The sequence below is a fragment of the Delphinapterus leucas genome, chromosome 10 (genome assembly GCF_059928025.1).
Source record: "Delphinapterus leucas isolate spDelLeu-1000000601 "Yukka" chromosome 10, BTC_Dleu_Yukka2, whole genome shotgun sequence".
NCBI lineage: Eukaryota > Metazoa > Chordata > Mammalia > Artiodactyla > Monodontidae > Delphinapterus > Delphinapterus leucas.
The window spans coordinates 23,567,334-23,592,649 of NC_143138.1; the positions used below are offsets into that span (position 1 = coordinate 23,567,334).

The 25,316-nt window shown below is 51.3% G+C and overlaps 1 protein-coding gene across 4 annotated transcripts in view; it reads right to left on the reverse strand.

Annotated features, from left to right (window-relative positions):
• Positions 1-25,316, reverse strand: part of TNXB (tenascin XB) — a 58,866-nt gene that overhangs the window by 7,636 nt on the left and 25,914 nt on the right. For 3 of the 4 annotated variants that reach the window (XM_089918588.1, XM_089918584.1, XM_089918586.1), the window contains 14 exons: positions 24,952-25,272; positions 21,416-21,721; positions 13,238-13,537; positions 11,656-11,943; positions 11,085-11,381; positions 10,249-10,563; positions 9,800-10,123; positions 9,090-9,410; positions 6,820-7,116; positions 4,753-5,085; positions 4,042-4,362; positions 1,665-1,988; positions 954-1,274; positions 47-334 (listed from right to left, as the gene is read on the reverse strand). In XM_089918588.1, the coding sequence (XP_089774714.1) occupies positions 47-334; positions 954-1,274; positions 1,665-1,988; positions 4,042-4,362; positions 4,753-5,085; positions 6,820-7,116; positions 9,090-9,410; positions 9,800-10,123; positions 10,249-10,563; positions 11,085-11,381; positions 11,656-11,943; positions 13,238-13,537; positions 21,416-21,721; positions 24,952-25,272 (4,356 nt within the window). The remainder of the gene's footprint in view (positions 1-46; positions 335-953; positions 1,275-1,664; positions 1,989-4,041; positions 4,363-4,752; positions 5,086-6,819; positions 7,117-9,089; positions 9,411-9,799; positions 10,124-10,248; positions 10,564-11,084; positions 11,382-11,655; positions 11,944-13,237; positions 13,538-21,415; positions 21,722-24,951; positions 25,273-25,316) is intronic. The other variant, XM_089918587.1, reaches the window with a different exon arrangement.

Here is a 25,316-nt window from a genome sequence, read left to right on the forward strand (position 1 = left end):
TGGTCGAGGGCTCCAGGGTTAAAGGCGGCCTCCAGCCCTCACTCACGGGTCTTTGCGTCTGCAGAGACTGGACCGTGTTGTTTCTCATCCTGGAGTCCAAAGAGTAGGAACTTGTACTTGTGGCCCGGGGCCAGACCCGAAACCGAGACCTCTCGGAGGTGTCCACCCACGGGCACTGCCTGGGGCTGCCCCTGCACATCCTTGTATCGGACCAGGAAGGAGTCGAAGGGGCCCTGGTCCACTGTCCAGGACAGGTGCATTGTGTCTGAGGTCACGGCTGCCACAGCCAGCTCCCCCAGGCGGGGTGCCACGGGGGGCTCTGTGTTCAGGGAGGCTGGAACAGAGCAGAGGAGGCTGTGGTCAATGGCAGGACCCTGGGCCAGAGAGGGAGGGCTGTTCCCTGGCTATGAAATGAACATTTGTAGCAAACTCTTCTAACTGCTTAACACGTCCCAGGCATTGCTGTAGGCAGTTCACAAACAGTACACTTAATCCTCACACAACAGAGGAAGTAGATGCTTTTATCCTTATCACCCTCATTTGACGGGCATCTGCGGCACAGAGAGGTTAAGAAACATTTGAAAATCACACAGTGCCTTAGAGCAGGATTCAAACCTAGAGAACCTGATTCTGTAGCCACGCTCCGAGCCACTAAAATGCTTGGTTAGGGAGACTGAGGAAGCCACACATGAACAACTGAGCAAGTTTGAGCTGCCAGATCAAGAGGACAGGAAGAAAGCTGAAACGCATGAGGTACAGGTTACTTGCCCAGCTGACCCTGGACACACTGTCCATCAGCCGTCACTCAATTCAAGGATGAGGCGGGATCGTCAGCACCACGTGAGAAAAGAAAGGGACCCAGAGGCCCATCTGTGAGGAGTGCTGAGATGCAAAGGGAAAAACAAGAGAGCAACAGAGGGAAACCTGGGAGTCAGGGCTGCCCCCTCACTCACCGGTCACGCCCACGGTGGACACGGGGCCCACACGCCGGCCCCCGTGCAGGCCGTACAGGTGCATCTTGTACTTGCGCCCGGGCTCCAGGCCCCCAGCGGTCACCTCACGCTCCTCGCCCCCGACACGCACCACCTGGGGCCCGTCCCTGCCCTTGTACTGGACGGTGAAGGAGTCGAAGCGGCCCTGGGGGACGGTCCAGGAGAGGCTCAGCGAGTGCGGGGAGGATCCTGTCACCGTCAGCTCCCCCAGGAGGGGCTCCTCGGGGGCCTCCGAGGCCTCTGTGCTGGGCTCTGTGGGGCTGGGGGTGTCTTCCTCTGCAGCTGAGAAGGAGAGACACAGAGAGGGTGAGGCAGGGTCCCAGGTGATGTCCTTGGGTCTCCTCCCAAGCCTTGGCCCCGGCTCCGGGCCCTGAAGTCAGTTCAGAGAAGCCCGTCCTTGGGGCTGGGTGGTCCTGCTTAGCTGACATCTCATAAACATGCCTGGAGCCTCCGGGGTCAGCTGTGGGGGACCAAGGCAGCCACCAGCATGGCTCACAGAGGCCCTTCTCTGCCCAGGGGGACACACTGGTCCTCAGGGAGCCTGGAGGAGGCACACAGGGCACCATGGCTCAGCCTCGAGTAGAGGGGCCTCCTGCACCCCACTCACCCATCACCTGAGAGAGGGTGATCCTCCCACGAGGTCCCACCCTGGGGCTTCCACCATCCACTCACTTGTCACCCCGATGACAGAGACGGGGCCCACGCGCTGGCTGTCATGGAAGCCGTACAGGTTCATCTTGTACTTGTGGTCTGGCTCCAGGCCCGAGATGGTGACCCCGTCCTGGTGCCCTGGCACCCTCACTGCCTTGGGCTGCCCGTCCCCATTCTTGTACTGGATCAGGAAGTGGTCAAACTGGCCCTCGGGGATGGTCCAGGAGAGGCTCAGGGATTCGGGGGTGGTGCCTGTCACTGCCAGCTCCCCGAGGTGTGGCTTGACGGGCGGCTCGGGGGGCGCAGTGGACGGGGCTTTGGTGGTCATGGCTTTGTAGTCTGGATCTGGACAGAGACATAAAAGACAGATGAGCTCTCCTCAGTCCTCAGTTCAGCATATAAAGTGGTGTATTACAAAATTAAAATAATAAGGAACAGGATGTGTCCACAGTAGCTCTAACTCTTATTCTTTCTGGTCCCTATATCAGCCTTCCTGTCACCTTACCCTCATCTGCCCTGCCCTCACCCCCTACCTACCAGCACCCCTTCTAGGACACAGGCTCACATGGCCACTGTGCTCTGGGCCTCCCTCCACTGGGGTCTCGTTGGCATCTTACTGCCTTTGGCTAATGTCTTGCCTCCCAAACAGCTCAGAACCCCTGCCCCACTTGTCCAGTCAGAAACCTGGAGTCTTCCTGGATCTGTTCCTGTCCCCAGCTGCCATCAGACTCAGAGCGTCCAATTCTCTCTCCCAATTTCCTCCTGTGTCTCCTCACTCCCCACACCTGCAGCCCCACCGTCCCTGTCTGGGCCGCCCTTACCTGTCACCTGGGTTATCACCTCCCCATGGGTCTCTCTGCCTCCCTCCTCCATCTGTTCTTCACAGGAAGCCAGAATGCGCCTTTAGATGCACATCTGATGATGTCAGTCTCAGCTTAAAACTGTGCACAACCCTCTCTATCCCCTGGAGAAATCCCTGGCTTCCTGAGCTCTCCACCCCATCTCTTCCTACCTCTCCACCCCCATCGCAAGACTATCTCCCCCACTCAGAGGATTTGGCACAAAATCCTCTCATGTGCCGTGATGTTCCTAGTTTCCAGGCTTTGTACCAGCTGTGACGTTGATCTGATGCACCCTTCATCTTATCTCTAGGTGTCACCAAGCAACACCTGCCCGACCTCAGGTCTCAGCTGTCCCGTGGGAACCCACGGGCAGGCAGGTGGGCGTAGGCATCGCTGCCCAGTCTCGGTCTGGCCGCGGGGCTTCCTGTCATATACACATCCCCCTTTGCTCCATTTGCTGGTTCACAGCCTGTCTGTGAGCCCCAAAGGATAAGAACTGGTTTCTCTGCCGTATCCAAGGTTTCTCTCAGTGAACTTCCTCAGTACTTGGCTCAGGCCACCCACATCTTTGTTGAACCATAGGCGTCATAAGTCTGTTAGTACCCAAACGATGAGGCTAGGGGGCGTTTCAGTCAAGACACTGCATTCTGAGCATGCTCTGTCTTCCTCCACAGCCTCCAGTCAACTACACAGAGGCTGAGCCTCTGAGAGGACTCAGGGATGCAAGTATGATTCTGTTCAATAGATTCTAAGAAAGTGTCCAATTCCTTTGTTGTGAGGAGTTTTAGCAAAGTGTGGTCCTTGGACCAGCAGCATCAGCATCATGGAGGATTTTATTTGCTTTTTTTTTTTTTTTTTTTGCGGTACACGGGCCTCTCACTGTTGTAGCCTCTCCCGTTGCGGAGCACAGGCTCCGGACGCGCAGGCTCAGCGGCCACGGCTCACGGGCCCAGCCGCTCCACGGTATGTGGGATCCTCCCGGACCGGGGCACGAACCCGCGTCCCCTGCATCGGCAGGCGGACTCTCAACCACTGCGCCACCAGGGAAGCTCCTATTTGCTTTTTTTTTTTGGCTGCATCGGGCCTTAGCTCTGGCACGTGGGATCTTGTTGTGGCATGTGGCATCTTTCATTGTGGCACAGGGGCTTCTCTCTCTAGTTGTGGTGCGTGGCCTCAGTAGTTGTGGCACGTGAGCTCTCTAGTTGTGGCTCGTGTGCTCGGTAGTTGCAGCGTGTGGGCTTAGTTGCCCTGTGGCATGTGGGATCTTAGTTCCCCGACCAGGGATTGAACCTGCGTCCCTTGCATTGGCAGACAGATTCTTAACCACCGGACCACCAAGGAAGTCCCTCATGGAAGATTTTAGAAATGCAGAATCTCTGGCCCCAGCCCAAATCTGAATCTGAATCTGCCCTTTAATAAGATCCCCAGGCCATCTGATGTCCTAAAGAAGAAGTGCTGTCTAGAATATTTATGTTTTCACAAAGATGGTAATAAAGGGAAACTCTTCCAGGACCTGGCTTCCCCACCCTGCATCCCACTCCCCCAAATTCACTTACCAGTCACGCCCACGGTGGACACGGGGCCCACACGCCGCCCCCCGTGCAGGCCGTACAGGTGCATCTTGTACTTGCGCCCGGGCTCCAGGCCCCCAGCGGTCACCTCACGCTCCTCGGCCCCGACACGCACCACCTGGGGCCCGTCCCTGCCCTTGTACTGGACGGTGAAGGAGTCGAAGCGGCCCTGGGGGACGGTCCAGGAGAGGCTCAGCGAGTCCGGGGAGGATCCTGTCACCGTCAGCTCCCCCAGGAGGGGCTCCTCGGGGGCCTCCGAGGCCTCTGTGCTGGGTTCTGTGGGGCTGGGGGTGTCTTCCTCTGCAGCTGAGAAGGAGAGACACAGAGAGGGTGAGGCAGGGTCCCAGGTGATGTCCATGGGTCTCCTCCCAAGTCTTGACCCCGGCTCCGGGCCCTGAAGTCAGTTCAGAGAAACCCGTCCTTGGGGCTGGGTGGTCCTGCTTAGCTGACATCTCATAAACCTGCCTGGAGCCTCCGGGGTCAGCTGTGGGGGACCAGGGCAGCCACCAGCATGGCTCACAGAGGCCCTTCTCTGCCCAGGGGGACACACTGGTCCTCAGGGAGCCTGGAGGAGGCACACAGGGCACCATGGCTCAGCCTCGAGTAGAGGGGCCTCCTGCACCCCACTCATCCATCACCTGAGAGAGGGTGATCCTCCCACGAGGTCCCACCCTGGGGCTTCCACCGTCCACTCACTTGTCACCCCGATGACAGAGACAGGGCCCACGCGCTGGCTGTCATGGAAGCCATACAGGTTCATCTTGTACTTGTAGTCTGGCTCCAGGCCCGAGATGGTGACCCCGTCCTGGTGTCCTGGCACCCTCACTGCCTTGGGCTGTCCATCCCCGTTCTTGTACTGGATCAGGAAGTGGTCAAACTGGCCCTCGGGGATGGTCCAGGAGAGGCTCAGGGATTCGGGGGTGGCGTCTGTCACTGCCAGCTCCCCCAGGTGCGGCTTGACGGGAGGCTTGGGGGCTGTGGTGGGCAGGTCTGTTGGGGCTGGGGTCATTTCTTGGTCTTTTTCTGAGGCTGGATCAAGAGACACAGAGAATGGGTGGACATGCTTTGTGGGTTCCCTCCTAACAGGGGATGGATTTCTCCCAGACACACCAGGGACCCTGCAGCCTGGAAGCCAGTGCTCCAGGATTAAGACATCATTTCCAGGTCTTCCCTGGTTGCACAGTGGTTAAGAATCCGCCTGCCAATGCAGGGGACATGGGTTCGAGCCCTGGTCCGGGAAGATCCCACATGCCACGGAGCAACTAAGCCTGTGCGCCACAACTACTGTGCCTGCGCTCTACACCCCGCAAGCCACAACTACTGAGCCTGCGTGCCACAACTACTGAGCCTGCGTGCCACAACTACTGAAGCCTGCGTGCCTAGAGCCTGTGCTCCTCAACAAGAGAAGCCACCGCAATGAGAAGCCCGCGTACCACAACAAAGAGTAGCCCCCACTCGCCGCCACTAGAGAAAGCCCTCGCACAGCAACGAAGACCCAACGCAGCCAAATAAATAAATAAATACATTTATTAAAAAAAAAAAAGACATCATTTCCCTGGTTTGAATGTTCAGTTTCTAGCAGACAGAGCACACACTTGTGGAGATGTCAAGATGGTAGGGTGGGACCCCCATGACCTCAACATGTGCAGCATGGAACCTGTAGGGGCTGCTGAGTAAATTCATTTAGTGGGACAGGACTAATGCTTTGTAATAGCACCACACCTAACCGACACGTCACATCAGGAGGTACATGTGCTCAGGTTCGTATTTTCCTTTAATACCTCCTCTGGTTTAGAAGTCTTTTCTGAGCATTTGAGAAACTAATTTAGATTTCACAGTTGAGGGCAAAGAGATGAGACCACATGAGATCATCTTTGTAGATGGGTTGCTTTTGGACCTTGTATTAATTCTCTTGCCATCTTACAGCAGGGATGACCCATCACGCCCACAGATTTTTTTTGTCTTTTCTGTTCTGCACAGGGTTTTATTCTGCCTTAATAGCTGAATAACAAAATCATCGTGTTTCATAACTCCATTGTGTTTGGGAACCAGGTTTTAAGCATGTAGAGGGTAACAGCTACAAAAGAGCTTAATGGAAGCAACCAACAGCCATGTTAGGGAGTAATTAATGAAGAGAAAATGCCTTGTTAAGTTGCACATATGACTAATATTAACTATTGAAGTAATAGTATCCATGTTAGCAGGATTCCATGTTGATACAGCATACATGGGTATCAGTTTGGGGGTTGGGGAACAAATACAATTGTACCCACTGAAATCAATGATAATTTTAAGAATTCACCCCAAGGGTTTTCAAGAACTAATCTTCTTCCTCAGAAGGAGGGAGCCTGTAGTTACCAAATATTGTGTGTGAGACAAGCCACATTCATGCCCACCCTGCCAGACAGGTGTGGTTATTCCTTCTGTATGGATAAGGATAGGGAGGCACAGAGAGGTTGAGTGACTCCCTCGAGGTCATACAGCTCTAATGGGCTGAGGCTAGGGCCAGCCCCAGGTCTGCCTGAGTCTGTGCTATTTCTCTGGCACACTGCCTCTTCAAGGACTCAAGAAGCCCACGTGTAAAGGGTGAGACAGCTAAGGTGACACCAAAGGCTTGGAGTGCAGACAGGCACAGAACTGCTGCTCCCAGTAGCCTGGGAGGCTCAGTCTCAAAAACAGTGGGAGAAAAACACCTGAATACTGGCAATAAAAGGGAAACTGAGTCCAGCTCAGGGCAGGGCCAGTGTCCTATTGTACACTCACCAGTTAAACCGACAGTGGAGACAGGGCCCACGCGCTGGCCGCTGTGGAAGCCGTACAGGTTCATCTTGTACTTGTGGTCTGGCTCCAGGCCCGAGATGGTGACCCCGTCCTGGTGCCCTGGCACCCTCACCGCCTTGGGCTGCCCGTCCCCGTTCTTGTACTGGACCAGAAAGTGGTCAAACTGGCCCTCGGGGACGTTCCAGAAGAGGCTCAGGGAGTCATGGGTGACGTCCGTCACAGTCAGTTCTCCCAGCTGTGGCTTCAAAGGGGGGCTGGCAGGGGGCTCCTCTTTAGGGGCTGGGAAGAGATGCAAACAGAATCGTTCCTGTTGCTGGAAGGAACTGTTGAGGCCCTGCTCTCCTGGATTCAGGCCAGAAGTTGGGCCAGCTCTGTGGGCCTAACTTAAGATGCATTTCTGCTTATGAGCATCAACATCTCTTTGTGGCCTCCTTATGGTCCATCAAATGTGCCAGGCAGCTTATTGCCTCAAGGCCTTTGCACTGACCCCTCTTCCTGAATGTTCTTTCCCTAGATGTCTGCATGGCTCATGTTCACACTTCCTTTCATTCAAATGTCACCATCCCTTTAGGGCCTTCCCTGACCACCCTATTTAAAATCCCAATTCTCCCAATTTCATCCTATCTTTCTTACTTGGACCTGATTCCAACAACAAATTGCAAAATAACAATTATGACACAATCAGGAAACTGTAGCACTATCTGGATATCTGATTTTTAAAGGTACAATCATTGTATCATGGTTATTTCTAAATAGTCTTTTTGAAAAGAGCAGTACACTTAAATATGTAATAACGGGAACTTCCCTGGTGGCGCAGTGGTTGAGAATCCACCTGCCAATGCAGGGGACACAGGTTCGATCCCTGGTCCGGGAAGATTCCACATGCCGCGGAGCAACTAAGCCCGTGACACAACTACTGGGCCCGTGTGCCACAACTACTGAAGCCCACGCGCCTAGGGTCCCTGCTCTGCAACAAGAGAAGCCACCGCAATGAGAAGCCCGTGCAGTACAACGAAGCCCGCTCGCTGCAACTAGAGAAAGCCCACGTGCAGCAGCGAAGACCCAACGCAGCCAAAAAAAAAAAAAAATGTAATGATGAAGTAAAGAGTGTATGCAGTAAGTTTAAAAATATTGCAGCAGTATATCCATACAATGGAATATTATTTGGCTATAAAGGAATGAAGTACTGCTACATGCTACAACATGGATCAACCTCAAAAATGTGCTTGGTGGGCTTCCCTGGTGGCGCAGTGGTTGAGAGTCCGCCTGCCGATGCAGGGGACATGGGGTCGTGCCCCGGTCTGGGAGGATCCCACGTGCCGCGGAGCGGCTGGGCCCGTGAGCCATGGCCGCTGAGCCTGCGCGTCCGGAGCCTGTGCTCCGCAACGGGAGAGGCCACAGCAGTGAGAGGCCCGCGTACCGCAAAAAAACCCCAAAAAACCCCCCAAAAAACAAACCAAAAAAACCGTGCTTGGTAAAAGAAGCCAGACACAAAAGAACACGTGTTGTATGATTCTAGTTATATGATGCGTCCAGAAAAGGCAAATCTACAGAGACAAAAAGTAGATTAGTGGGGACCGGAACTGGGCATGGGAATGAGTCTAGACACCAGGTTTCTTCTTGAGGTAATGGAAAAGTTCTAAAATTAGTAAGTGATGCTGGTTGTACAACTCTGTAAATACACTAAAATTGGTAAGTTGTATACTTAAAACAGGTGAATTTTATGGTATGTAAATTGTACCTCAATAAAGCTGTTAATAAAGAAAACATTCTAGTCGGGGAGGGTGGGAAGTGAGTGGGGTCTGGATGAGCTAGACTGGCCAGGGGTTGAGTTTTGGTTGAAGCGGGATGATTGACATATGGGAGTTCATTATGCTATTCTTTCTCTTTGGGTATATGTTTGAAATTTTATGTAATAAATACTTGTTGAGAATTAGCATTTCATGGCATTTGTCCCAACACCCAAAAAGAGCTCTTTTCAGAGTTCCCAGGCAAAGCAGAGAGCCACAAACAGGTCAGTGCATGACTGACTTGGAGGCCTCAGTCCCCAACGGCCTCTCTCAAATGGGCAAAGCACTTCCCTGGAACTCGTTCTTCCTGCCCCCAGATCACACCTGTCCTGAGGTGTTGAATGGACAATGGATGGGTTAGAGGTTCAGGAGTTTTAGGGTCCTGGGTCTTCAGTGGAAGACGCTCAAGAGGCTCTACTATCAGACCTTTCCTGAGACCTCATCCCGAGGGCCCTCACTCACCGGTCACGCCCACGGTGGACACGGGGCCCACACGCCGCCCCCCGTGCAGGCCGTACAGGTGCATCTTGTACTTGCGCCCGGGCTCCAGGCCCCCAGCGGTCACCTCACGCTCCTCGCCCCCGACACGCACCACCTGGGGCCCGTCCCTGCCCTTGTACTGGACGGTGAAGGAGTCGAAGCGGCCCTGGGGGACGGTCCAGGAGAGGCTCAGCGAGTCTGGGGAGGATCCTGTCACCGTCAGCTCCCCCAGGAGGGGCTCCTCGGGGGCCTCCGAGGCCTCTGTGCTGGGTTCTGTGGGGCTGGGGGTGTCTTCCTCTGCAGCTGAGAAGGAGAGACACAGAGAGGGTGAGGCAGGGTCCCAGGTGATGTCCTTGGGTCTCCTCCCAAGCCTTGGCCCCGGCTCCGGGCCCTGAAGTCAGTTCAGAGAAGCCCGTCCTTGGGGCTGGGTGGTCCTGTTCAGCTGACATCTCATAAACGTGCCTGGAGCCTCCAGGGTCAGCTGTGGGGGACCAGGGCAGCCACCAGCATGGCTCACAGAGGCCCTTCCCTGCCCAGGGGGACATACTGGTCCTCAGGGAGCCTGGAGAGGCACACAGGGCACCATGGCTCAGCCTCGAGTAGAGGGGCCTCCTGCACCCCACTCACCCATCACCTGAGAGAGGGTGATCCTCCCACGAGGTCCCACCCTGGGGCTTCTACCGTCCACTCACTTGTCACCCCGATGACAGAGACGGGGCCCACGCGCTGGCTGTCATGGAAGCCGTACAGGTTCATCTTGTACTTGTGGTCTGGCTCCAGGCCCGAGATGGTGACCTCGTCCTCGTACCCCGGCACCCTCACAGCCTTGGGCTGTCCGTCCCCGTTCTTGTACTGGATCAGGAAGTGGTCAAACTGGCCCTCGGGGATGGTCCAGGAGAGGCTCAGGGATTCGGGGGTGGCGTCTGTCACTGCCAGCTCCCCCAGGCGAGGCGTGACGTGAGTCTCAGGGGTGGTAGAGGGAGATTCTGAAGGTTCATTCTCTTCCTCATTTGGGGCTGAACACAGACATGGAGAGAGAAGGACCTGAGAGAGGGGCACGGTGTCCACGGGGACTCTGCCCTCCTCCGGGCCCTCACAGCCACCTGGAAGGAAGCCGAGTGGGCAGAGTTCTTTTGCTCACCTGTCAGGGCCTCGACGTGCACAGGACCCACACGCTGCCCATCGTGGAGACCGTACAGGCTCACCAGGTATCTGTGGTCGGATTCCAGGCCAGAGAGGGTGATGTCATTCTGGTTGCCCCCTAAATGGACTACTTGGAGTTTCCCCTCCTCGTCTGTGTACTGGACCTCAAAGGAGTCAAATTCTCCCTCAATCACGGTCCAGGAGAGATGCAGGGTGTGTGGGGTGCCCTCCTCCACAGTCACCTCCCCCAGACGGGGCTCAGATGCTGGAGGGCTGGGGGCCTCAGTCTCAGCTTCGACTTCTTCCCTGGGGGCTGGTTCAGAGAGACAGGTAGAGATGGGTGACTGGTTTGTCACTGCACCAAGACTCTCCAAGAGGATGGAAGGAGGGGAGGAGGTGAAGACAAGAGGTCAGTAATAAAAAGGACCAACTACTGATACACATTGATGAATTTCAAAAGCATTATGTTAAGTGCAAGAAAAACACAAAAAACTGTGTACTGTATGATTCTGTTAAAGGAAAAGCTTAAAAAGGAAAAACTATAATGATAGAAAGCAATTAGTGATTGTCAGAAGCTGGGGGTGGGGAAACTGACTGCAAATGAGCATAGGGAAACTTCTGGAGTCAATGTTTTATATGTTTGTTGTGGTAATGGTTTCATTGAATTATGAGCTTAAAATGGGTGAATTTTATTGTATGTAAATTATGCCTCTATGAAGCTGATCCCTTCCCCCAAAAGAAGGAGTGTAGGAAGCTCTGAATTCGTGTGGCTCCATCAGACCAGGAGAGCCAGGCGGACAGGAGGCACAGTGTGTTCCCCCCAGCTGCACTCACCGGTCATGGCGATGGTGGAGATGGGACCCACACGCTTGCCCTCGTATAGCCCGTAGAGCAGCAGCTTGTACCTGCGGGCAGGGTCCAGGCCTGAGACACTGACCTCCCTGAGGCTGCCCTCCACGGGCACCACCTGGGGTTGCCCATCTCTGTCCTTATACTGGACCACAAAGGAGTCAAACTGGCCCTCAGGGACCGTCCACGAGAGGCCCACGGAGTCTGATGTCACGCTGGTCACCTGCAGCTCCTCCCCCAGACGTGGTTTTGTTCCAGCCTCGTCCACAGCTCTCCGGGTCTCTGAGATGGAAACACAGAGAGGAAATCGTTGCGTTGTTTCTTGAAGGCTGGGTGATACTGAAGGGAAGGACTGAGAGATCTAAAGACAGGGCTGTGCCATGCCTGCAACCTGCAGGGCTGGATCTTCCGGCTTGTGTAAGGAGAGGGGGCACTGGATCCCAGCCACAACAGCTGAAGCCAAACAACAACTGTGATGGCAGCCACCATAACTGACCACAAGGACCTTCCCCTGGCCTCCAGATCAGAGATGCCCCCCTGCAGGGGCTGCCCTCACCTGTGGTGCCCTCGGCGGTGAGGGGGCCATGGCGCCTCTTGCCCAGGAGGCCGTAGAGGAGGAATCTGTACTTGCGGCTGGCGTCCAGAGGGCCGATGGTGACTGAGCGCTCGTGGCCCTCTGCAGGCACCACCCGGGGCCCGTCCCTGTCCTTGAACTGGACCACAAAGGAGTCAAAGTGGCCCTCGGGGACTGTCCAGGAGAGGCGCAGTGAGTCTGGGGTGGGGTCTGTCACCCACAGCTCCCCGAGGCGGGGTGGGGCTCCTGGGCTGGTGTCACCTCGAGCAACTGACAGAGAGGAAAGGTTCTTGTGTTTATTTTTTTTTCCAAAACGACTCCTTGACTGCCTCCCACTGGAGAATGGAAAAACCCAGAACTGCCCAAATGATCAGTGCTTCCCCCCAATATTTCCATCACCCTCCCATGCCTGCCAGCATCCCCAGCTGGCCCTGCCTCTGTCCACTTAACCAGCGCAGGGAGGGGTCTTCTGTCCTGAGACATCTCTGGGGGAAGAGATTCCCTAGCTAGCTATTTATCTTATTCCTCTTGCTGTCCAGGCTCTAAGCACCTAGTAGAGACTATTTCCTTAGCAGGGTGCAGCTTATCACAGGCTTGGTCTGCTTATTTCCTTTGGCCGAGGAACCCACTCTTTGTGATCTGACTGCTCCCTGGGGAAATCCAAGGGTCCTGGGGATGTCAGAGGGGGAAAAGGATCCCTGATGGGGGCAGACAGCTGGTGGGGAGGTAAGATATTACGATGGAGGTGACCCTCATAGGACCCAGTGGAGGAGTGGGGGCTGCCTATGTATGAGGGGGGTATGGGGAGAAGAAGGGGAGCTCAGACGGGAGAAGGATCTGGTATCTGCCCAAGAAGCCATCCTGAGGCCTGAGAAGGAGCTGGCCTTCTGACTTCTTGGACAGCAAGGATGCTGACGGCATTGTTATTGTGAGAGTTTTCTGGCAACAGGGAGCCCCCAGGGGCAGGGGAGTGCCTGGATCAAAACCCAAGACAGGGGCACAGCTGGGCTGGGCCTGACTGGGTCTGATTGGGCAGCCAGTCTTGGGCTCCTCTGGTCCCCAGTTTCTGAAGCTCCAGGAAGAGGGCAGAGGAGGAAAGGGGTCCCTCTGGGGAGGCAGATATGGGACCCAGTGTGTCTGGGCCAGTAGGTGGGAAACTGGGTGAGAGTCAGAGGGAAGACTCCTCAGGAGGTGATGGCTACACAGGGCTGAGGACTCACAGGCCAAGGGAGGTGGAACGGCTCCTGGCTCCCTCCCCTGTATCTAGCCCTGCTGTTTCTCCTGTTCCACCTTCCAGGAAGGGGTCTGAAGGAGGCTCCCCCGTTCAATAGAAGTAGGAATTATGAGAAGAGGGGAAAAGTGAGCAGGGGAAACTGATCCAGGAACTGGCCCCATTTTCCTGGTTCTCATCTGCCTGGGATCGGGGCAGGCAGTGTGGCTTTTCAAATAAAACAGAAGAGGTGGATGAAGCGGAGACCCGGCGGAAGGGAGAGGTGATAGGGCAGCGTGAGGAAGGGCAGCAGGGCTGGGGCCTTAGGCTCAGCTTCGTGGGGGTCCCTCTCACCTGTCTTTGCCTCCACAGAGACTGGGCTGTGGCGTTTCCCGTCCTGGATCCCAAAGAGCAGGAACTTGTACTTCCTATCGGGCTCCAGGCCGACGATGGTGACCTCACGCTGGTCTGCAGCCACAGGCACCGCCTGGGGCTGCCTGTCCCTGTCCTTGTACTGGACCACGAACGAGTCGAATTCACCCTCGGGGACTGTCCAGGAGAGGCCCACGGAGTCCGGGGTCACATCCGTCACTGTCAGCTCCCCCAGACGTGGCTCAAGGGGGCGCTCTGTGCCCGGGGCTGGAGAGAGTGGAGCTAGGATCCAGGAGGACAAAGAACATGGCTGAGACCTCTGGCGGGAGAAATCCCCCCTCACAGGGCTCCTGGGCTCCGAGGGCCTTAGAGGGCTTTGAACTGAGATGGGAAACAGTTACATCTCTTTTGCACTGATCTCTAAGTGAAATGTAGCATTTCTTTCAATGATGAATATAGGAAAACAACCACGGTGGTACTAGCAGTGCTTGTAACCCTGTCACCAATAGGAATCACAGAGATTGTCACATCACCTTAAAATTACTGCAGAAACTTCAAAATACCCTTTACAGAGATTGGTTCAAGATGGCAGAGTAGAAGGACGTGAGCTCACTCCCTCTTGCAAGAGCACCGGAGTCACAACTAACTGCTGAACAATCATCGACAGGAAGACACTCGAACTCACCAAAAAGGATACCCCACATCCAAAGACAAAGGAGAAGCCACAGTGAGATGGCAGAGGGGCGCAATCACAATAAAATCAAATCCCATAACTGCTGGGTGAGTGACTCACAAACTGGAGAACACTTATACCACAGAAGTACACCCACTGGAGTGAAGGTTCTGAGCCCAACGTCAGGCTTCCCAAACTGGGGGTCGGGCAATGGGAGGAGGAATTCCCAGAGAATCAGACTTTGAAGGCTAGTGGGATTTGATTATAGGACTTCGACAGGACTGGGGGAAACAGACTCCTCTCTTGGAGGGCACACACAAAGTAGTGTGCACATCGGGACCCAGGGGAAGGAGCAGTGACCCCATAGGAGACTGAAGCAGACCTACCTGCTAGTGTTGGAGGGTCTGCTGCAGAGGCAGGGGGTGGCTGTGGTTCACCATGAGGACAAGGACACTGGCAGCAGAAGTTCTGGGAAGTACTCCCTGGCATAACCCTTCCCGGAGTCCACCATTAGCCCCACCAAAGAGCCAGGTAGGCTCCAGCGCTGGGCCGCCTCAGGCCAAACAACCAACAGGGAAGGAACCCAGCCCCACCCATCAGCAGACAAGTGGATTAAAGTTTTACTGAGCTCTGCCCACCAGAGCAACACCCAGCTCTACCCACCACCAGTCCCTCCCTTCAGGAAACTTGCACAAGCCTCTTAGATAGCCTCATCCACCAGAGGGCAGATAGCAGAAGCAAGAAGAGCTACAATCCTGCAGCCTGTGGAACAAAAACCACATTCACAGAAAGATAGACAAGACGAAAAGGCAGAGGGCTATGTACCAGATGAAGGAACAAGATAAAACCCCAGAAAAACAACTAAATGAAGTGGAGATAGGCAACCTTCCAGAAAAAGAATTCAGAATAATGATAGTGAAGATGATCCAGGACTTCGGGAAAAGAATGGAGGCAAAGATGGAGAACATGCAAGAAATGTTTAACAAAGACATAGAAGAATTAAAGAACAAACAAACAGAGATGAACAATACAATAACTGAAATGAAAACTACACTAGAAGGAATCAACAGCAGAATAACTGAGGCAGAGAAAGGATAAGTGACCTGGAAGACAGAATGGTGGAATTCACTGCTGCTGAACAGAATAAAGAAAAAAGAATGAAAAGAAATGAAGACAGACTAAGAGACCTCTGGGACAACATTAAATGCAACAACATTTGCATTATAGGAGTCCCAGAAGGAGAAGAGAGAGAGAAAGGACCCAAGAAAATATTTGAAGAGATTATAGTCAAAAACTTCCCTAACATGGGAAAGGAAAGAGCCACCCAAGTCCAGGAAGCGCAGAGAGTCCCATAGAGGATAAACCCAAGGAGAAACACGCCGAGACACATAGTAATCAAATTGGCAAAAATTAAAGACAAAGAAAAATTATTGAAAGCAGCAAGGGAAAAACGACAAATAACATACAAGGGAACTCCCATAAGGTTAACAGCTGCTTTCTCAGCAGAAACTCTACAAGCCAGAAGGGGGTGGTATGACATATTTAAAGTGATGAAAGGGAAGAACCTACAACAAAGATTACTCTACCCAGCAAGGATCTCATTCAGATTTGATGGAGAAATCAAAAGCTTTACAGACAAGCAAAAGCTAAGAGAATTCAGCACCACCAAACCAGCTCTACAACAAACGCTAAAGGAACTTCTCTAAGTGGGAAACACAAGAGAAGAAAAGGACCTACAAAAACAAACCCAAAACCATTAAGAAAATGGTCATAGGAACATACATATCGATAATTACCTTACATGTGAATGGATTAAATGCTCCAACCAAAAGACACAGGCTCGCTGAATGGATACAAAAACAAGACCCATATATATGCTGTCTATAAGAGACCCACTTCAGACCTAGGGACACATACAGACTAAAAGTGAGGGGATGGAAAAAGATATTCCATGCAAATGGAAATCAAAAGAAAGCTGGAGTAGCAATACTCATATCAGATAAAATAGACTTTAAAATAAAGAATGTTACATGAGACAAGGAAGGACACTACATAATGATCAAGGGATCAATCCAAGGAGAAGATATAACAATTATAAATATATATGCACCCAACATAGGAGCACCTCAGTACATAAGGCAACTGCTAACAGCTGTAAGAGAGGAAATCGACAGTAACACAATAATAATGGGGGACTTTAACACCTCACTTACACCAATGGACAGATCAGCCAAACAGAAAATTAATAAGGAAACACAAGCTTTAAATGGCACAACAGACCAGATAGATTTAATTGATATTTATAGGACATTCCATCCAAAAACAGCAGATTACACTTTCTTCTCAAGTGCACACGGAACCTTCGCCAGTATAGATCACACCTTGGGTCACAAATCAAGCCTCAGTAAATTTAAGAAAACTGAAATCATATCAAGCATTTTTTTTTTTTTTTTTTTGCGGCATGCGGGCCTCTCACTGCTGTGGCCTCTCCTGTTGCGGAGCACAGGCTCCGGACGCACAGGCTCAGCGGCCATGGCTCACAGGCCCAGCCGCTCCGCGGCATGTGGGATCTTCCCAGACTGGGGCACGAACCTGGTGCCCCGTGTTCATGCTTGATATGGGAAGCCCCATATCAAGCATTTTTTCTGACCACAACACTATGAGATTACAAATCAATTACAGGGAAAAAAATTTTAAAAACACAAACACATGGAGGCTAAACAATACGTTACTAAATAACCAAGAGATCACTGAAGAAATCAAAGAAGAAATCAAAAAAAACCTAGAGACAAATTACAATGAAAACATGACTATCCAAAACCTATGGGATGCAGCAAAAGCAGTTCTAAGAGGGAAGCTTATAGCAATAAAAGCCTACCTCAAGAAACAAGAAAAATCTCAAATAAAAACTCTAACCTTACACCTGAAGGAACTAGAGAAAGAACAAACAAAGCCCAAAGTTAGTAGAAGGAAAGAAATCATAAAGATCAGAGCAGAAATAAATGAAATAGAAACAAAGAAAACAATAGCAAAGATCAATAAAACTAAAAGATGGTTCTTTGAGAAGATAAACAAATTGATAAACCATTAGCCAGACTCATCAAGAAAAAGAGGGAACCTACTAGAGAATGGACTTGAGGATATGGGGAGGGGGAAGGGTAAACTGTGACAAAGTGAGAGAGTGGCATGGACATATATATACTACCAAACATAAAATAGATAGCTAGTGGGAAGCAGCCGCATAGCACAGGGAGATCAGCTAGGTGGTTTGTGACCACCTAGAGGGGTGGGATAGGGAGGGTGGGAGGGAGGGAGATGCAAGAGGGAAAAGATATGGGAACATATGTATATGTATAACTGATTCACTTTGTTATAAAGCAGAAACTAACATACCATTGTAAAACAATTATACTCCAATAAATATGTTAAAAAAAAATAAAATATGACACAAATGAACTTATCTATGAAACAGAAACAGAATCAGGGACATACAGAATAGACTGGTGGGACTTCCCTGGTGGCACAGTGGTTGAGAATCTGCCTGCCAATGCAGGGGACACGGGTTTGATCCCTGGTCCAGGAAGATCCCACATGCCATGGAGCAACTAAGCCCATGCACCACAACTACTGAGCCTGCGCTCTAGAGCCCGCGTGCCACAACTACTGAAGCCCGCATGCCTAGAGCCCATGCTCCGCAACAAGAGAATCCACCACAGTGAGAAGACCGTGCACTGCAACAAGAGTAGTCCCTGCTCACGGCAACTGGAGAAAGCCCGCGCGCAGCAACAAAAACCCAACCCAGTCAAAAATAAATAAAATTAAATATTTAAAAAAAAAGAAAAAGAGGGAGAGGACTCAAATCAATAAAATTAGAAATGAAAAAGGAGAAGTTACAACAGACACTGCAGAAATACAAAGCATCCTAAGAGACTACTATAAGCAACTCTATGCCAATAAAATGGACAACCTGGAAGAAATGGACAAATTCTTAGAAAGGTATAACCTTCCAAGACTGAACCAGGAAGAAATAGAAAATATGAACCGACCAATCACAAGTAATGAAATTGAAACTGTGATTAAAAATCTTACAACAAACAAAAGTCCAGGACCAGATGGCTTCACATGTGAATTCTATCAAACATTTAGAGAAGAGCTAACACCCATCCTTCTCAAACTCTTCCAAAAGTTGCAGAGGAAGGAACACTCCCAAACTCATTCTATGAGGCCACCATCACCCTGATACCAAAACCAGACAAAGATGCTACAAAAAGAAAATTACAGACCAATATCACTGATGAATATAGATGCAAAAATCCTCAACAAAATACTAGCAAACAGAATCCAACAACACATTAAAAGGATCATACACCATGATCAAGTGGGGTTTATCCCAAGGATGCAAGGATTCTTCAATACACGCAAATCAATCAATGTGATAGACCGTATTAACAAACTGAAGAATAAAAACCATATGATCATCTCAATAGATGCAGAAAAAGCTTTTGACAAAATTCAACACCCATTTATGATAAAAACTCTCCAGAAAGTGGACATAGAGGTAACCTACCTCAACATAATAAAGGCCATATACGACAAACCCACAGCAAACATCATTCTCAATGGTGAAAAACTGAAAGCATTTCCTCTAAGATCAGGAACAAGACAAGGATGTCCACTCTCACCACTATTATTCAACATAGTTTTTGAAGTCCTAGCCATGGCAATCAGAGAAGAAAAAGACATAAAAGGAATACACATTGGAAAAGAAGAAGTAAAACTGTCACTGTTTGCAGATGACACGATACTATACATAGAGAATCCTAAAGATGCCACCAGAAATCTACTAGAGCTAATAAATGAATTTGGTAAAGATGCAGGATACAAAATTAATGCACAGAAATCTCTTGCATTCCTATACAATAATGATGAAAAATCTGAAAGAGAAATTAAGGAAACACTCCCATTTACCACTGTAACAAAAAGAATAAAACACCTAGGAATAAACCTACCTAGGGAGACAAAAGACCTGTATGCAGAAAACTATAAGACACTGATGAAAGAAATTAAAGATAATACAAACAGATGGAGAGATATACCATGTTATTGGATTGGAAGAATCAATATTGTGAAAATGACTATACTACCAAAGCAATCTACAGATTCAGTGAAATCCCTATCAAATTACCAATGGCATTTTTACAGAACTAGAACAAAAAAATCTTAAAATTTGTATGGAAACACAAAAGACCCCGAATAGCCAAAGCAGTCTTGAGGGGAAAAAACATAACTGGAGGAATCAGACTCCCTGACTTCAGATGATACTACAAAGCTACAGTAATCAAGACAATATGGTACTGGCACAAAAACAGAAATATAGATCAATGGAACAGGACAGAAAGCCCAGAGATAAGCTCACACATCTATGGTCAACTAATCTATGACAAAGGAGGCAAGGATATAAAATGGAGAAAAGACAGTCTCTTCAATAAGTGGTGCTGGGAAAACTGGACAGCTACATGTAAAATAATGAAATTAGAACACTCCCTAACACCATACACAAAAATAAACTCAAAATGGATTAGAGACCTAAATGTAAGACTGGACACTATCAAACTCTTAGAGGAAAACACTCTTTGACATAAATCACAGCAAGATCTTTTTTGATCCACCTCCTACAGTAATGGAAATAAAAACAAAAATAAACAAATGGGACCTAATGAAACTTAAAAGCTTTTGCAAAGCAAAGAAAACTACAAACAAGACGAAAAGACAACCCTCAGAATGGGAGAAAATATTTACAAACGAATCAATGGACAAAGGATTAATCTCCAAAATATATAAACATTTCATGCAGCTCAATATTAAAAAAACAAACAACCCAGTCCAAAAATGGGCAGAAGACCTAAATAGACAGTTCTCCAAAGAAGACATACAGATGGCCAAGAAGCACATGAAAAGCTGCTCAACACCACTAATTATTAGAGAAATGCAAATCAAAACTACAATGAGGTATCACCTCACACCAGTTAGAATGGGCATCATCAGAAAATCTATAAACAGCAAATGCTGGAGAGGGTGTGGAGGAAAAGGAACCCTCTTGCACTGTTGGTAAGAATGTAAATTGATACAGCCTCTATGGAGAACAGTATGGAGGTTCCTTAAAAAACTAAAAATAGAATTACCATATGACCCAGAAATCCCACTACTGGGCATATACCCAGTATATGAGAAAACCATAATTCAAAAAGGCACATGCACCCCAATGTTCATTGCAGCACTATTTACAATAGCCAGGTCATGGAAGCAGCCTAAAGGCCCATCAACAAATGATAAAGAAGATGTGGTACATATATACAATGGAATATTACTCAGCCGTAAGAAAGAACCAAATTGGGTGATTTGTGGAGACGTGGATGGACCTAGAGTCTGTCATACAGAGTGAAGTAAGTCAGAAAAAGAAAAACAAATATTGTATATTAACGCATATATGTGGAACCTAGAGAAATGGTGCAGATGAACCGGTTTGCAGGGCAGAAGTTGAGACACAGAGGTACAGAACAAATGTATGGACACCAAGGGGGGAAAGTGGCGGGGGTGGTGGTGGTGGTGGTGGGATGAACTGGGAGATTGGGATTGACATGTATACACTAATATGTATAAACTGGATAACTAATAAGAACCTGCTGTATAAAAAGGTAAAATAAAATTAAAAAATTAAAAAAAATACTCTTTACACTCATCACTGCTTCTAAATGTGGGTAGGTTATTAAACATGCCGCTAAGTCTTGCTATTTAATGAACTAATGATGAAGTTCCTGTATTACTGAATCATAAATTCGAGTTTTAAAATATTTTTGATAATTGGTTAATCGATAGAATTGGTTACCTTTGTAATCCTATGTGTTTTACTTTATGGATTTTAAGACATTGCTCTGAAAGGGGTTCACTGGTCTCACCAGACACCATAGCACAAAACTGGTGGCAACCTGTGCCCAGGAAGCATGAGGGGTGGGAGAGGCTGGGAGCCACGAGCAAGGGCCGCTTCCCTGAGGGAGCGAGATTCTGGCTTGGCCAGAAGGGAACACAGCTCAGACCAGGGGGCTGAGGGCCCCTGAGAAGAGATTCAAGGGATGTGTGTTCTTTAACCCCAATGAAAAAGGGCAGCAGGGGGAGGTGGTAGCTGGGTCCAAGTCACAGCAGGGTTGTAAAGAGAGGGAAGGAAACAGCTGTGGACAGTCAGAGAGACAGCGTTTGGCTAGACTCAGGTCAGATGGGAGGAAGACAATCCTGCCTGGGGGAGGAGACAGAGTGGAGGTGGAGACTGGAGGGTAGGGAAGGTTCCAGCTCAGGAGAGGAGCCAAGGGCTCAGGTAATAGACTGGGGAGGACCTGCAGGGGCCACTGAGGCAGGACCTGAGAGAGAGGCTCGGGGAGGGGGTGGCCCCGGGTAACCAGGGATGGGAACTACCTTTACCCACGCTCACTCACCAGTCATGGCTACCACAGAGAGGGGGCCCATGCGCTGCCCACCATGTAGCCCGTAGAAGTTCATCTTGTATTTGCGAGCAGGCTCCAGGCCGGGGACAGTGGCCTCTCGCTGGTCTGCGGCCACAGGCACTGCCTGGGGCTGCCCATCCCTGTCCTTGTACTGGACCACGAAGGAGTCAAACTGGCCCTCAGGGACTGTCCATGCAAGGCCCACGGAGCTGGGGGTCACATCTGTCACTGTCAGCTCCCCGAGGTGTGGCTTCCGGGGGCGCTCGGTGGCTGCGGGAGTCTCTTCTGGTTGTGGAGCTGAGATAGAGATGGTGGGGGGCTGTTAGGAAAAGCCCCTCTTCCCCTTGTAGTAATTATGTGTGTTGTTTTTGTGGTGCCCACCGGGTGGTTCTGATGTAAGACTACACTGATTGGCGGCATCTGTCTGGCCAACAACCCTTCACTAAATCCCTGCCAGAATCCGGGGCTGTGCTTGCGGGGAGGGGTGTCAGCCACCACTGAGATCCTGGGAAAGTGGCTGAAGTTCCATCTGTGCATCTCTGGCTCCAAAGACCTCCCATCCAGACCTCCCTGCTGACCCCCAGACTTGTGTTTGCTCAGCATCTTCCTTGGGTGCCTAACTGATGTCTCAAACTCAACAAGTCCAAAACCGAGCTCAGGGGCTGCTGCCACACCTGCTCCCTCCCCAGCTTTCCCACCTCAGCAAAACCAGCTTCATTCGCCGAGTCATCCCTGAGTCCTCTCTTCCACCCCTCGGCCGGCCTGCGAGGAAATCCTGTCCGCATTACCTTCAGAAGCTGACCCCCTTCCCCCTCCCCAGCTCCACCGCCACCATCTCTAAGCACACGTGCTCTTACTGGACTATAGCACAGTCTCCTAAATCCCCTCCCTCCTCCACCCTCATCGCCTTTGCTCTGTTCCCCACTGTTAACACATTAGTCAGAGTCTGTTCCCGCAATGGCTTCCATCTCACTCAGAGAAAAAACCAGGTCCTTACAATGACCTCCAAGGCCCCACCTGTTTATCTCTCACATCACCCTCCCCATTCCAAAACATTCCTCACTGGTCCACAGACATTCAGGCACCTTCCCTCTGCTCCGGATGCTCTTCCCCAGAGGCCTGCGTGGCTTGTCCTCTCCCTCCTGCAGGTCCTTTTCTCAGGGAGGCCCTTTCCTGCCTGCTTCCCGCCCACTCACCATCTCACCTACTGGGCTTTGCTTTTCTCCCCAGCTCTTGTCACTGTCACATACGGTCTCACTGACATATTTGTGCAATTTGGTGCCTGTCTCCCTCTGACAGAATGTGAGCTCTCAGCAGGAGCTTTGCCTTGTTCGCTGCTGTGTCCCCAGCACTGGCACCCAGTGGGTGCTCCACAAATGTTTGTTAAATGAATGAATGGTCTGCACGTCTGGAAAAGGCCAAGCTCAGGACCTGCTGGTCCCCATTGCCCCAGAATGAGCTGAGTCTGGGAAGCCCTGCTCATTAGTGACCAGCCTGGAAGGTGGTCCCAAGAGGCAACTGGCAGAGGGGCAGCTGGGTGAGTGGGGTTCCCAAGAGCTTGTTTCTCTGGCTCCTGTGGGAGGACAAGACTAGGCTCTGTACTGATAAAACCTGCTTTAAAAACAGGCTGGGGGCTTCCCTGGTTGCGCAGTGGTTGAGAGTCCGCCTGCCGATGCAGGGGACACGGGTTCGTGACCCGGTCTGGGAGGATCCCACATGCCGCGGAGCGGCTGGGCCTGTGAGCCATGGCTGCTGGGCCTGCGCGTCTGGAGCCTGTGCTCCGCTACGGGAGAGGCCACAATGGTGAGAGGCCCGCGTACCACAAAAACAAACAAACAAACAAAAAAACAGACTGGCATGGGACTTCCCTGGTGGTCCAGTGGTTAGGGCTCCACGCTTCCACTGTAGGGGGCACGGGTTCAATCCCTGGCCGGGGAACTAAGATCCCACCAGCCGTGTGGTGTGGCCAGGCTGGAGATGAGGCCTCAGGAGGATAGCAATAAGTCTGAGTGGGGAGGGCGGGGATGCAGGCAGCTGAAGGCGGGCCAGAACAACCATCACGTACTGAGCTTCTCCCAGGTACAGGTGCCAGGCCACGCGTGCATTGTGTTTCATTTCATTTGCCTTCTAGCTCTGCTGGTTCCTTTAGCATCCGTTTCCTGCGTCTCTGTACTTCTTTCCATGAGAGAGAGAAACTGCCCCTCACCATCAAGCCTTATCATTGGTGGTTTGGCTTAACTGGGAAAGGTGGAATGATAGCTACCCATGAGTACCGCAGGCCCTATGCTGCATTTGGCATAATCCTTTCCCAAGTTAGCCATGTTTCTAAAGCTGCATGCTAATTCTTCTCCTAGCAACGGTTCACCACGCGCTGTGTGCCAGGGACCGGCCCTGGGTCAGCTCAGCGGGCTCCAGCTGCCTATCACCTTCCTGCTCGGATGATGAGCGCCATCGCACAGCTAAGAACTGAGACGCCAGGGATGGAACTCAGTTTCTCCGATTGCAAGATTCGGTTTTCCTCTACTGCACCGCCTCAGTCAGTGCCCGACACTGTCCATCCTTACCCAGGGACCAGTGTGGCTGTCCCGGACAGATGGATGGACTGAGGGTGGCTCCAGGAAAAACCTCGGCCACATTTTCTGGGCCTGGCATGAGCCTCCATCCTGCTACTTAAGGCCTGCAGGACAGTACCTCAGAGAGGATTTCCCCTCTCCCTACTCTCTGGGCTGACTAAAGAAAGAAAAGAAATCGGGAGTGGAAGCTTCTGGAAACTAAGCCAACCAAGTCCCTTTGAGAAGTACAGAAACCATGCTCTGGAAACCTGTTTCTCTGCTTTTCAAAATCTTCCCCTTTATATTAAAAGTTGCTTTTGAAAAAGCTGTGTCTTTGTTTCAGTGAACAAAGGGGAAAAGAGATGCCCCTTGCTGGGGCCAAGCTGGGCAGATTAGCAGGAGGGTCCCAGAGGCCTGTCTGTGATCTGGCCCCTCACGCTGGGGCTCTGGAGAGTAGGTGCCCAGGCTGGTCCTCTGTGGTGGCTGAGTGGCCCTGTACCCGGGTGGAAGGGACATTCTTCCTTGCTATAACCACTCACTGGATGAGCAGTAAAGAAAGTTTCCAGCTGCACTGGTGCAGAGGGCAATGTTTCATGGACATTCTGAATATCTAAGCTGAACCAGCCAAAGGCGACAGAGCAGACCCCAGGCTAAGGACAAATGTAGTAACCATAGCAGCAAACATTGCCAGCATGTTTACTTGGTGCCAGACCCTTTCTTAGGTCTGTTAATTCATTTAATCTCACAACGGTTCTGTGAGGCAGGTGTCACTATCCCCATTTTACAGCTGAGGAAACAGGCACAGAAAGTTTAAGACTTGCTCAAAGTCGCGCAGCTGGTTGTAGCCCAGTCCCCCGTGAGCTGTTCTTTCTAGGTCTTCCCCAGGCAGGTGGGGAAGGCAAGGGAGGGCAATGCCACAGGGAGGCTGGGGGCCACTGGTGGGAGGAAAACAAACAAGCCCCCAGCCTCACTCACCGGTCACGCCCACGGTGGACACGGGGCCCACACGCCGCCCCCCGTGCAGGCCGTACAGGTGCATCTTGTACTTGCGCCCGGGCTCCAGGCCCCCAGCGGTCACCTCACGCTCCTCGCCCCCGACACGCACCACCTGGAGCCCGTCCCTGCCCTTGTACTGGACGGTGAAGGAGTCGAAGCGGCCCTGGGGGACGGTCCAGGAGAGGCTCAGCGAGTCCGGGGAGGATCCTGTCACCGTCAGCTCCCCCAGGAGGGGCTCCTCGGGGGCCTCCGAGGCCTCTGTGCTGGGTTCTGTGGGGCTGGGGGTGTCTTCCTCTGCAGCTGAGAAGGAGAGACACAGAGAGGGTGAGGCAGGGTCCCAGGTG